At 42.2% G+C, this 13565-nt stretch overlaps 1 protein-coding gene across 10 annotated transcripts in view; it reads left to right on the top strand.

Annotated features, from left to right (window-relative positions):
- SAP130 (Sin3A associated protein 130) overlaps positions 1–13565 on the top strand; it is a 75177-nt gene that overhangs the window by 33592 nt on the left and 28020 nt on the right. For 3 of the 10 annotated variants that reach the window (XM_069574241.1, XM_069574239.1, XM_069574248.1), the window contains exons 13-15: positions 576–878; positions 1687–1864; positions 8339–8443. In XM_069574241.1, the coding sequence (XP_069430342.1) occupies positions 576–878; positions 1687–1864; positions 8339–8443 (586 nt within the window). The remainder of the gene's footprint in view (positions 1–575; positions 879–1686; positions 1865–8338; positions 8444–13565) is intronic. The other 7 variants (XM_069574243.1, XM_069574245.1, XM_069574249.1 and 4 more) reach the window with 3 other exon arrangements.

Raw genomic sequence — 13565 nt, forward strand, 5'->3', positions numbered from 1 at the left:
ATAACTACTATATTTCAGAAATTCCTCTGATAGTGGTTCTTCTATCAATTAAAGCAAAGATTCTTGACTTGGAGGCATGGATAGATTGCAAAAGTTTGTATTAATTATTTCATAGTTGCCTGGCTCACATTTGGCTTTTAATAAATGGTTTCTTTTTCTCATTTTAATGCTATTTCTGCAGAAAGATCATCTCAAATTAGTAGAAAGTAAGGTGGAGAAAACATCAATGCATAGAGATTTATATAGCACTTTTTTTTTTTAATTGAGAGTTTAGATCTTGAACGTGGAAAAATTGTTTTGATTTCTGAGTGTTTTTCTCCTTGAGTGAGTGAGTGAGTGAGTGAAGTCGCTCAGTCGTGTCCGACTCCCTGCAACCCCATGGACTGTAGCCTAACCAGATTCCTCTGTCCATGGGATTTTCCCGGCAAGACTACTGGAGTGGGTTGCCATTTCCTTCTCCAGGAGATCTTCCCGACCCAGGGATTGAACCCAAGTCTCCCACATTGTAGGCAGACGCTTTACCGTCTAAGCCACCAGGGAGCTAACATTCTTGTCACTTTGTGCATCATCTGTAGTTTCAGCTCAGGCTCCAAACTCTGCCATCACAGCGCAGACTGGAGTAGGGGTGGCATCCACAGTCCACCTGAACCCCATGCAGTTGATGACAGTGGATGCGTCTCACGCTCGGCATATCCAAGGGATCCAGCCAGCCCCCATTAGTGCACAGGGGATCCAGCCAGCCCCCGTTGGCACCCCGGGGGTCCAGCCAGCCCCCATCGGGACACAGGGAATTCACTCAGCAACCCCCATCAGCACCCAAGGACTTCAGCCTGCACCAATAGGGACCCAGCAGCCTCAGCCCGAAGGAAAGACTTCAGGTAATTTTAATTTTTTACATGGAACTTGGTATGGAGAGAAAAGATACGTAGGGTTTAAATAATGGTTCTGCCACTTGCTGGCTTTGTGGTCTCAAGTAACCTCATTAAACCTTAGTTTCCTCTTTGGAACATGAGTTGCTTAGAACTTACCTGTCAGGATCGTTGTAAGCATTAGAAACTGCATATGTAAATAGCTTAATAGGCATTTGCATAGGGGGAGAAGCACTCTTAGTTGAGAGGGTAGATTCACCCTTATAAAGGTAGTATATACATTCCGTTTTAGGATTTTCTTTTTCATTTTAATTTTTTTGGCTCACTGTGTAGCTTGTGGGATCTAATTCTCCAACCAGGGATTGAATTCAGGCCCTAGCATTAGAAGCGCAGAGTCCTAACCACTAGACAGCCAAGGAATTTCCTAAGATTGTTTTTGGAGTTGTTTGTAGAACATAAAATTAAGATAGACTGTAATGTTAGTACCATTATTAGGAATTGAGAAGCGGTGATATTTTACAAAAAGTCTGTAGGAGGACATTTCTTGAAGTGTGGTATGTACTTTATGTATCTTATTTATTAGTAACTATGATTGTAGAGCAAAGAAAAGTGGTTTTTGATCAGTGGCTCTATAACTGCTCCCGTTTTGCCATCTGCTTTTGCTCTTATCCCTGTGCGTGAAGTTGGAAAGTCCTAACGTGGGTACTCTTCAGTGTGGTAGCCTAATCATTGTTCTTTGTCTCGTGTGACATTGTAGTAACGTTGCTTCTGTTTCCTTCTTCTCGTTGTTCTCTCCTGCCCCCTCCGTGTCCTCTAGCAGTGGTGTTGGCGGATGGAGCCACAATTGTAGCCAACCCTATCAACAACCCATTCAGTGCTGCTCCAGCAGCAACAACTGTGGTGCAGACTCACAGCCAGAGTGTGAGCACCAATGCTCCAGCCCAGGGCTCATCCCCACGGCCAAGTATACTCCGAAAGAAACCTGCCACAGACGGGTGAGTAGACCCAGAAGTGTCAAATGACACCTCTAGTTCTGGATATCATTGGTATAAACAGTAGGCACTAATCCAGTGCTGTAGCAAACTCAATTTCTGCCAAAATAACTTGCCGAACAGGTTGTTCAGGAGAACCTTGCTGAGTTCAGACTGTAAGACAGTAAGAATCCAGGATTCAATTGGGTGTCAGTTTGTAAACATCTGTTGCATATTAATTACTTGGAGAGTTCTCTGTGGTTCTGAGAGTTTAATGCTGGAACCCCTAGCTTGTACTAAGTTTTTCAGGCTTAACTAGATAGTTAGGCACAGTAACGTGTGCTGTCTGTTTTTTCCTTGCTATCCTAAATGAACTGTTGCTTCAGGCAAGCAGCGCTCCAGGTGTATTAAGGGTCACATTTAGTAGCGGATAATGTTCCGTGTTGTCATAGAAGCTTCTGAGTTGGTGGGTCATCGGCGAGAAGATAGGTGCTCTGCTGTGACACAGAGATCCAAGTCTCTGTCTTTTAACACTAAGTTGGTTCATGACAAAGTAACCTTGTCAAGGAAAACGCAAGACAGAGCTTGTAATGAAGATGGCAGATTGAACATGTTCTTCTTAATTTCTCCTCCTGTCAAAACCTTACTGAACTTTTAGTAAAGAGGCTTTTTTAAAAGATCATAAATGTGCAAGGATGGGGAGAATAAGAGAGGACTCAAAAGCAACAAGACTTGGAGGCTAGAAAGCAGATAGGCAAGCACTCACTCCCTTAGCAGTGAGAATGGTGGATGTTAAGTCTGCAGAGAACAATTGAGAACCATCCTCATTTAAATTGTAAATCTTCAGAAGAACCGGAAACAGGAAGAACTGAGGGTGAAAGGAAGCTTGGCTGAAATCTGTCTGAAAAGTGATTAGGGCCCTGCCTTGTCTGCCCACACGGTGGATCTGTGCTGCGCCTCCCAGCCCCGGGGCACTCTGCAGGTGGCCCACTGGGAGCAGCCAGCGCTGCAGAGGACAGGGCACTGTACCAAAAGCAGACTAGGTGGCCTGGCCAGCATGGCGTGTTGAGACTGCCTGTCCACTTCTCCCATTTGAGAAGAGAAATCGAGAAGAGGACTCTGATCTCCTAGGGCCCATCAGCCCAATGGGAAAGATCTAAAAATACCTACACTGGGCGTTGAAGGACCCTTCAGACAGGGATCACATCACCTTTAAGGTAGACAAATCCTGCCACACGCTCAGAGCATCCCATCAGCTTTTTAGTCCTCCTTCATCAGGAGCATGCAGCCCAGCATATCAGGTGCCTGCTGGGGATTCTAACAATACAAGACAGGAACCACTGCAAAAGGCAGTTTGGAAGATGCAAAGGCTAGGCAAAGAGAATAAAACTAAAAACAAAGCCTAAGAAAGCATGAACAGAGACAGACACCGTCAGTGCCATGTTCAAAGGACCAAAGAAATCTGCATCTATCAGACGGGAAGGCCATGATTCTCAAAGGGAACAGTCAGAGAACAAGAGTCTGTCCTGAAGTTAAAAGTGTGGGAGCAGAAACTGAAAACTCAGTAGAGGAGTGGAAAGGTAAAACAGGAAATCTCTCAGTAGAGCAAAAGCAAAAGGGGAGAAAATACCAAAAAATTAAAGTACCAGTTCAGGAGAGTCCTGCCTTGGAAGAGGAGGGATCATAGTAAATTACCAAAAGTGAAGAGTAAGAGTTCCCTGATTTAACAAACCACAAAATGCTTGGCACAGTAGGTGCAGTGGACACACACTGGCACCAGAATAAAATATTTTGAAACTTCACAACACAGGACGCAGCAAGACCTGCCTTTTTCCCGTGCTTTGTCGTGTACAAAGGCCCTTCTGCTTACCTTCCGTGATGACCTGTTACCATCCAAGCCATCTGGGGCCTGACTTCTCTGAGTGTGGCTTTTTGCTCTAATTGGGTCCTGGCTCGTCTTGGGGTCTCAGTGGCCTTTTCCTCGACTCTCCCCAGAGTGGTGGCTGTCTCTTCCCCATCCCTCCCTGTCGCTGTGCCCAGAGATGGGCTGACGGTCCTCTTGGTGCCTCATCGCCACTTTCATCCACTCCTCCTCAACAGCAGATATGCTTCCTGGTCTGTATTCAAATTTCATAAAATTTGCTATTGAAAAAGTAGTTTCACATAACCAGGTTCATCCAGACACACTGAAAAGTTTTCCAATAACTGAATCAAATATCAGTTTTTATTTTTTATGTTTTTTTAAATGTTTTTTTTTATTGTGGTAAAAGTCACATAATATAAAACATACTACTTTAACCATATTTAACGTACATCTCAGTGACATTAAATACATTCACATTGTTGTGCAGCTCTCACCATCATCACCTCCCAGGTTTTTCACCTTCTTAAACTGAAGCTCTGTCTCCATTAAATACTAACTCCCCATTCCCCCTGTCCCTTCACCTTACAGTGCCTTCACCTCCTGGCCCCTGGCATTACCAGTGTACTTTCTAACTCTGTGAATTTGACTGTTCTAGTCAAATACCAGCTTTTAAATTCAAATTAACTTCAGCGAAACATTCTTTACTGTCTGAGCCACCAGGGGAGCCCCTAATGAAACTTTCTTAAAAGTCCTGCTGGTCACTTGCATTTACTGCCTTTCGACTGTTTAGTGGCCCCATGTGACTGGCAGCCACCTTGTTGGGACAGAGTCAGGTTTGATTTGGAGACTGTGTGTGTACTTCAGAAGGTACGTAGTGGCTGGCTGTCATACTATCTTTCATGTAAAGAGAAATTTGACATTTCCCAGCTCTGTGGCCTCTCAGTTGCTTGAATGTGTCCCTTGCATCCACCCTCCCGTAGCAGCGCACCCCCAGGAGCACAAGCATTCCACAGCTCAGAAGTTTAGCAGCATTTTCTGTACCCCAGTGGCCCACAGCCTGCCTCCTTCCACGCCCCTGGCAGCAGAACTGTGACTCAACAAGACCCTGCTGGAAGCCTGCAGTCTCTTGGTCCTTAACCACCTTTTCACTCTTCTAACTGCTTTCCTGACATCTTTGTCTGCTCTCCCTGGTTCAGAGTCTGTGGTCCTTTGTGATCATTTCCTTGCCTCTGTCCTCAGGTTCCTTACCCTCCTCTTCACTTTGTCAAAACCAGAGGTAAATCCTAATTTGTGTTTACGCTGCCTGCATATGTGCAGCAGTGCTAGGGAGCACCACACTGCCTGGTCCTGCTTAACCTCACGCACCTCCACTGGGGTATCATGGTGGACCAGCACTGTCTGCTTGCTTCCGCCACCCGTCCAGACAACCAGGTGCCTCTGTTCTTTTCCAGGCTTCCACAGCTTCTCTCCACATTCACTAGTAGCTAACAAAAGTGCCACCTACTTTCTTGAGAAAATGGCAACAAGCACAAGAGAACTTCACAAACTAGCTGTCACATCCTACCTGCCAGCCTCTTTTCCCCGCTCCACCTCCATTTCCCAGTACAGGTGGGCTCCAGGGGAGCCTCTTCAGAGCTCCCATCACAACCTTTCTCACCTACTCCAGCTCCAGCTCTTCTCTCTCTCTCCTCCTTCATCAGTTTTTTCTTATACATGCTACCTACCAGCCTCTTTTCCCCGCTCCACCTCCATTTCCCAGTACAGGTGAGCTCCAGGGGAGCCTCTTCAGAGCTCTGATCACAACCTTTCTTATCTGCTCCAGCTCCAGCTCTTCTCTCTCTCTCCTCCTTCATCAGTTTTTTCTTACTCATGCTACCTACCAGCCTCTTTCCCTACTCCACCTCCATTTCCCAGTATAGGTGAGCTCCAGGGAAGCCTCTTCAGAGCTCTGATCACAACCTTCTTTACCTACTCCAGCTCCAGCTCTTCTCTCTCTCTCCTCCTTCATCAGTTTTTTCTTATAAGTGGGTTATTCACATAAAAAGTATAATCTTGCTGTCAGTTCTTCCATCTTAAAAAAAAATTCTTCTATTAAGCCACTTTCGTCCATTCTCTACCCCATTTTATTTCTCCTGTTTGCAATGAAAATAAAGGAGTTATCTCTTTGCCTGTGCAGATAATGTATGTACAGTATAATGAGTTAGCACAAAGGGAACCCAGTGTACATCTGTGTGATTACCAGTACTTCCTCCCAAAGGTTACTGACCAGTTTCTCTTCTTACCCTCTTTTGCTTCTTTCTGATAGAATCATATATATATTTTTGTGACTCTGTCATCTTTCACTTGGTTTTGGACAGTTCATCCATGTTACTACATGTGATTGTAACTTTTCAGTTGTTGTTTAAAATATTCTTATAAAAGAATAGCATCATTTATCCATGGATCTATGGGTTTTTTCCAGTTTGGGGCTGTAATGTTATCCCAACATCTTTGTACATCACCTTTGATGTGTCCATAATGTAGTGCCCCAGAAGGGATTTGCTGGGATGTGGTCTGTGCTCATGTTCAGATCTAACAGGTAACGCCAGCAGTTTGTTCAGGTGTTACACCCATTTGCACTCTCACTGGCTGTGGAATCATTGCCTCTGTCATCACCAACACTTGTTATTTGGCACTCTTTGTAAGTTTGGTCATTCTGTACGTTTATAGTATATCTCTTTATGGGTTTGGGGGGGTGGTTTGTTTTCTGGGGTGAGTGGAGTTGGTCTTGCTTTTTCATTTTTAATGTGGAAAGTTTAAACATAATACAAATTTGAACATAAGAATTTATTCCCATAATCCAACTTCAGTTGTTAACTTAGTTCATGTTTTATCTGTATGCCTATCCACTCCCTTTTTTTACCGGCTCTTTTGTCCCTTGGAGTTTTCCCTTCCCCCGCCATCTCTTTCCCTGAATTTAGTTGTAGCCCCATTGTATTAGTTTCCTTAGGGCTGCTATAATAAATTATCACGAGTTTGGTGGTCTAAAGCAGCACGAGTTTGTTCTCACAGTACGATGACTGGGCGTCCCTCCTCGGGGAGATCCGCTCTGTGCCTCTCTCCCAGTACCTGGTGGCAGTTGGCAGGCCTTGGAGCTGCTTTGCCTGTGGATGCACCGCTCCACTCTGTTTCTGTACTCACATGCCCTTGCCTCTGTCTGTCTCAGATCGCCATCTCCTTTCTGTTGCATCAGCCATTGGATTTAGGACCTGCCCTATAACTTTTATGTTGTTGTTCAGACACCAAGTTGTATCGTACTCTTTGTGACCCTGTGGACTGAAGCACGCAAGACTCCTCTGACGTCCGCTGTCTCCCGGAGTTTGCTCAAATTCATATCCGTTGAGTAGGTGATGCCATCTAACCGTCTCATCCTCTGTTCCCCCTTCTCCTTTTACCTGCAGTCTTACCCCAGCATCAGGGTCTTTTCTAAAAGACTCTAAATCTAGAGTGATCTCATGTCAAGATCCTTAACTTAGTTACATTTGCAAAGACCCTATGTTTTGACATTCACAAGCACCAGGAATTAGGACCCCAGTGGCTCATTTTAGGGAACACAATCCATGCCCCTGTCTCCCATCACCTAGTTTCACTTATTCTCTCCTCCACATTTTCCAAGTTGTTACTTTAATCTAAAGGCTTGATTCTTTTCCCCTTTTAGCAAAATCCCTTCATAAGTTGGCAGTTTAGTGTTTTGTTGTTTAGTTGCTAAGTCACATCCAACTATTTTTGTGACCCAATGGACTATTGCCCACCAGGCTCCTCTGTCCATGGATTTTCCTAGGCAGAAATACTGGAATAGGTTGCCGTTTCCTTCTCCAGAGGAGCTTCCCTACCCAGGAATCAAACCCACATATTCTGCACTGGCAGGTGGATCTTCATCGCGGGCCGCCTGGGAAGCCTGATTTTAGTATTATACTAGGAGCAATATGCTGTCTGCTGGTCACCCTTTTTTGAGATATTAACAGGCTTGATGATCAGTATCTGAATTCACTGCATTGCAGAATGGTGTGTTCTCATTCTAGACATTTCCTCTCAAACCAGTTCTCTTCTAGTATTTGCTTCTGCCACTCTGCCAAAATTACACATCGGGATCATTTATGATTTCCACATCACTAAGCTCTGGTCTGAGCCGCATGTGACCTCTACTACATGACACATTTGATCACTAGCTAGCTGTCTTAATCGACTTTTTTCACTCAGCTTCCATTAACTTGCTTAGGTCAATATGAATACATAGGTGTAATAATAACTGTGAATACTAAACGAATTTAAATTTTAAGTACAAAGGAAATGTGTAGGTAGAAAGTAGGAGAAGCAGATAAGAGTCAAAATAGTTGCTTCCTGATGAGAGACAGGCAGGAAGTGATGAAGGATGGGAAAGAGATCGACTGTGTTTTGTTAAAAGCTCTTTAGTACTGTTTGACTTTTTAAATAATGTGCCTTTATTACGTTGACAAAACTTTTCAATGCATTAAAAAGCACCTGGCAACATGGTGCTTTAATTTCACCCTAGATCCACGTAGCAGATGTGTTGTTCTTACCCTTGGAATGCCCACAGACTCTTGTATTCCGGGTTTGTCTCTTGTCTCTTCTAGAATGGCAGTGCGGAAAACCCTCATTCCCCCTCAGCCTCCTGACGTGGCCAGCCCTCGCGTGGAGAGCTCTATGCGGAGTACGTCTGGGTCGCCCAGGCCTGCAGGGTGAGCACATAATTGAGGACAGGAAAGTCTAGTGACATGCGACAAACTTCATGTAATTTGTTTGTGTGCATCTGAAAAACCCATTTCTAAGCTGTGTGATCTGGACACATCTCTCGACCTCTCTGGTTCTTAATTTCCTTATTTTTGAGATGGGCATACTTATAACATCTTCCTCATAGGATTCCTGTGTATTCATAGCACTTAGAATAGAGGCTGCCTCATAGTGAACACCCAGTTCCTGTTGCTGTCAAAAATGGCATGATGACAGTTAATACATGCTATTTTATTTATCTTCTTAATTCTAAAAATAGTATTTTGGAAAAGAAAATGAGACAATATAAAAAGTATAATGTAAAAATCTTTGTCCCATTCTCCACTCACCTCTCTAGTCCCTCTCCCCAGAGTAATTTGTTTCTGTTTTAGCCTCTGAGTCTTTGTAACCCCATGGACTATTCATCTTGCCAGGCTCCTCTGTCCATGGGATTTTCCAGGCAGGAATAGTGGAGTAGGTTGCCATTGCCTTCTCCAGGGGATCTTCCCATCCCAGGGATTGAACCTGCATCTCCTGCATTGGCAGGCAGATTCTTTAACACTGAGCCACTTGGAAAGCACCCCCAGAGTAATATTAATTGGTTAAAGTTTTGTTAAGTATCTTTCCACATCTTTTTCCACATACATGTGTAGATAGGCTGATAAGTTCTTAAAAATAAGACTTTATTGGTTGTTTATTATATGGCATTTTTTCCTTATATCAGTAATAGCTTACTGTGTTAACATATTTAGATCTATTATTCATAAATTTCTGCTTTATTGACTATGCCAAAGCCTTTGACTGTATGGGTCACAATAAACTGGAAAATTCTGAAAGAGATGGAAATACCAGACCACCTGACCTACCTCTTGAGAAATCTGTATGCAGGTTAGGAAGCAACAGTTAGAACTGGACATGGAACAACAGACTGGTTCCAAAGAGGAAAAGGAGTACGTCAAGGCTGTATATTGTCACCCTGCTTATTTAACTTATATGCAGAGCACATCATGAGAAATGCTGGACTGGAAGAAGCACAAGCTGGAATCAAAATTGCCAGGAGTAATATCAATAACCTCAGATATGCAGATGACACCGCCCTTATGGCAGAAAGTGAAGAGGAACTAAAGAGCCTCTTGATGAAAGTGAAAGAGGAGAGTGAAAAAGCTGGCTTAAAGCTCAACATTCAGAAAACGAAGATCATGGCATCTGGTCCCATCACTTCATGGGAAATAGATGGGGAAACAGCGGAAACAGTGTCAGACTTGATTTTTGGGGCTCCCAAATCACTGCAGATGGTGATTGCAGCCATGAAATTAAAAGATGCTTACTCCTTGAAAGGGAAGTTATGACCAACCTAGATAGCATATTCAAAAGCAGAGACATTACTTTGCCAACAAAGGTCCATCTAGTCAAGGCTATGGTTTTTCCAGTAGTCATGTATGGACGTGAGAGTTGGACTGTGAAGAAGGCTGAGTGCCGAAGAATTGATGCTTTTGAACCATGGTGTTGGAGAAGACTCTTGAGAGTCCCCTGGACTGCAGGGAGATCCAACCAGTCCATTCTAAAGGAGATCAGTCCTGGATGTTCTTTGGAAGGAATGATACTGAAGCTGAAACTCCAATACTTTGGCCACCTCATGTGAAGAGTTGACTCATTGGAAAAGACTCTGATGCTGGGAGGGATTGGGGGCAGGAGGAGAAGGGGACAACAGAGGATGAGATGGCTGGATGGCATCACTGACTTGATGGACGTAAGTCTGAGTGAACTCCGGGAGTTGGTGATGGACAGGGAGGCCTGGCGTGCTGCAATTCATGGGGTTGCAAAGAGTCAGACACGACTGAGTGACTGAATAGAACTGAACTTCATAGAACTTCATTCAAAAAATTATGAATGCCATATGTGTACTAAGTATCATTTCAGAATCCAGGGAAATAAAAGTGACTGAAACAAAGGGTCCATTCCTTAAGCGTACTGTCTAGTGAATGTAGAGAAATAATAAATATGTGAAGAAAAAGAAACCAGTGTGAAAGGAATATAAGTGATGGGAGAAGAGGTGATGACTTACAGGAAGGCTTCTCTGAGCAGCGGTTTTAAGAGCCACGTGTTCCCTGATGTAAGACTGTGTTGGGCAGAGGAAAGAGCAGGGACCTGGACTTTGATGTAGGAGTACTTGCGGTCACCACTTTGTACATTAGTGCAAAAATGTACAAATAACCATGTAATCAGAAACTGTACGTGGTTACTTATAATTTTTTTGTGACCTTAAAAACATTTGTGAAAATATTAAAAATGCTCTTCCTGTTTCTCTAGGGAATCTCTCTGGCCTAGGGATCAAACCTGGGTCTCTTGCACTGCAGGCAGCTTCTTTACCATCCGAGCCACCAGAGAAGCCCATAATATATGGGGAAGTGGGAAAAAAAAAACAAAACTAAAATTTACTTTGTACACTGTAATTTGAACATCAGACGCACTGAGACATTAAAACATTAAAATGTTTTCTTTCTTTCTAAAAACTCGTCAGGAGTTCACCCTCTCTATCCAAGTGTGTAAACACATGGTGAGCATCCACAGGTTTTGGTATCTGTATTTTCGTATCCCCTAGGGGATGAGTACCAAGGGACAGTGGTAGTTGGAACAGTGCTTGCCTTATTCATATTATATAATTTGTGCAAGAGTCCTTCTATGCTTTAGTGAATTGTCATATTGCTTTCTAAATTTGGATCTGCCCTGACATTCTATCTTTTGTATTTTCAATATTGTAAATTTTCTCCAAGAGTTCCTTTAATGTGAGGTTTCTGCCAGTATCACTTACAGGGACAGCTTATCTACCTTAACTAATCCTTGGAGTCAGTGTGCACATTTCATAGCAGCGTCTTTAGCCTTGCTCGTGCAGATAAAGATTTCTCTTTGGAGAAATGTGTATTTAGACTGTTAGGTGTTGTGAGCTGTTAGTAAATTTTGCAATTTATCAGTCGTGTCATTTGCAAATATTTTCTCCCCATCTGAGGGTTGTCTTTTCATTTTGTTTGTTGTCTCCCTTGCTGTGCAGAAACTTTTGGGTTTAAGTAGGTCCCATTTGTTTTTTTTTTTTAATTTTTGTTTTTATTTCCATTACTGTGGGAGACAGATCAAATAAGATAATGCTGTGATTTATGTCAGAGAGTGTTCTGCCTATGTTTTCCTCTAGGAGTTACATAGTGTCCAGTTTCACATTTAGGTCTTTAATCTATTTTGAGCTTATTTTTGTGTATGAAGTTAAGGAATGATCTAATTTCATTTTTTTAAACTTGTATGTAGCTCTCCAGTTTTCCCAGCACCATTTGTTGAAGAGACTGTCTTTCCAACGTTGTGCAGTCTTGCCTCCTTTGTCATAGGTTAATTGACCACAGGTGTGTGATCTTATTTTTGGGTTTCTGTCCTAATCCATTGATCTGTAATTCTGTTTTTGTGCCAGGACCTTACTGTTTGGATGACTGTAGTTTTGTAGTGTAATCTGAAGTCAGGGAGTTTGATTACTCTGGCTCTATTTTCTTTCTCAAGATTGCTTTGGCTATGCGGGGTCTTTTGTGTCTCCAAACAAATTTTGAGATTTTTGTTCTAGTTCTGTGGAAAATGCCATTGGTAATTTGATAGGGATTGCACTGATAATCTGTAAATTGCCTAGAGTAGTTCATCAACATCTTATACTTTTCCGAGTACTTATACTTTTGTTTCCTTAGGTAGGTTTATTCATAGGTATTTGATTCTCTATGAGGTGGTGGTAAATGGAATTGTTTCCTGAATTTTCTCTTTCTGATCTTTTGTTGTTAATATACAGAAATGCAACAGCTTGCTACATGTTAATTTTGTAACCTGCAACTTTACCAGAGTCATTGATGAGTTCTTGGAGTTTTCTGGTAGCATCTTTAGGATCTTCTGTGTATAGTATCATGTCATTTTGTCAACAGTGGCAGTTTAAGAACTTCTTTTCCAATTTAGATTCCCTTTACTTCGTTTTCTTTCCTGATTTGTAGCTAAGACTCCCAAAATTATGTTGAATAAAAGAGGTGAGAGTAGAATCCTTGTCTTATTCCTGGTTTTAGAGGGAATGCTTTCAGCTCTTCACCATTGAATATGGTGCTAGCTATAGGTTTGTCATACGTGGCTTTTACTATGTTAAGATATGTACCCTTTTTGCCCACTTTTTGGTTTTGGTATCAGGGTGGTGGTGACCTCAAAAAAGAGTTTGAAAGTGTTCCTTCCTCTGCAGTTTTTTGAAACAATTTCAGAAGAATAGATGCTAACTTTTCTCTAAATGTTTGATTAAATTTGCCTGTGAAGCAGTCAGGTCCTGAACTTTCGTTTATTGGGGGGTTTTTAATCACAGTTTCAATTTCGCTGCTTTTGGTCGGTTTGTCCTTTTCTTCTAGGTTGCCCATTTTGTTGGCATATTGTTGCTCATAGTAGTCTCATGATTCTTGGTATTTCTGTGGAGTCAGCCGTAATGTCTCCTTTTTCATTTCTAATTTTATTGGTGTAAGTCCTCTCCCTTTTTTTCTTCATGAGTCCAACTAAAAGTTTGTCAATTTTATCTTTTCAAAGAACCAACTTGGAATTTCATTGATGTTAGCAATTGTTTTGTCTCTATTTCATTTATTTCTGCTATGATCTTTGTGATTTCGTTCCTTCTGCTAGCTTTAGATTTTGTTTGTTGTTCTTTCTCTAGGGGTTTTAGGTGTAAGGTTATGTAGTTTATTTGAGATTATTCTTTTTTCATGAGGTAGCATTGTACTGCTATAAACTTCCCTCTTAGAGCTCCCTTTGCTGCATCCGATAAGTTTTGCACCATTGTGCTTTAGTTTCATTTGTCTCTAAGTATTATTTTATTTTCTCTAAATTTCTTCAGTGATTCGATTGCTGGTTTAGTAGCATAATGTTTAGCTGCCATGTGTTTGTGTTTTTTATAGTTATTTTCTTGTACTTTATTTCTGATTTCATAGCAGTTATGATCAGAAAAGATGTTTGATATGATTTCCGTTTTCATAAATTTACCAAGGCTCACCTTGTGATCCAACAAGTGGTCAATCCTGGAGAATGTTCCACATGCGCTTG

This window comes from Ovis canadensis, chromosome 2 (genome assembly GCF_042477335.2).
Source record: "Ovis canadensis isolate MfBH-ARS-UI-01 breed Bighorn chromosome 2, ARS-UI_OviCan_v2, whole genome shotgun sequence".
NCBI classification, from domain to species: Eukaryota; Metazoa; Chordata; class Mammalia; order Artiodactyla; family Bovidae; genus Ovis; species Ovis canadensis.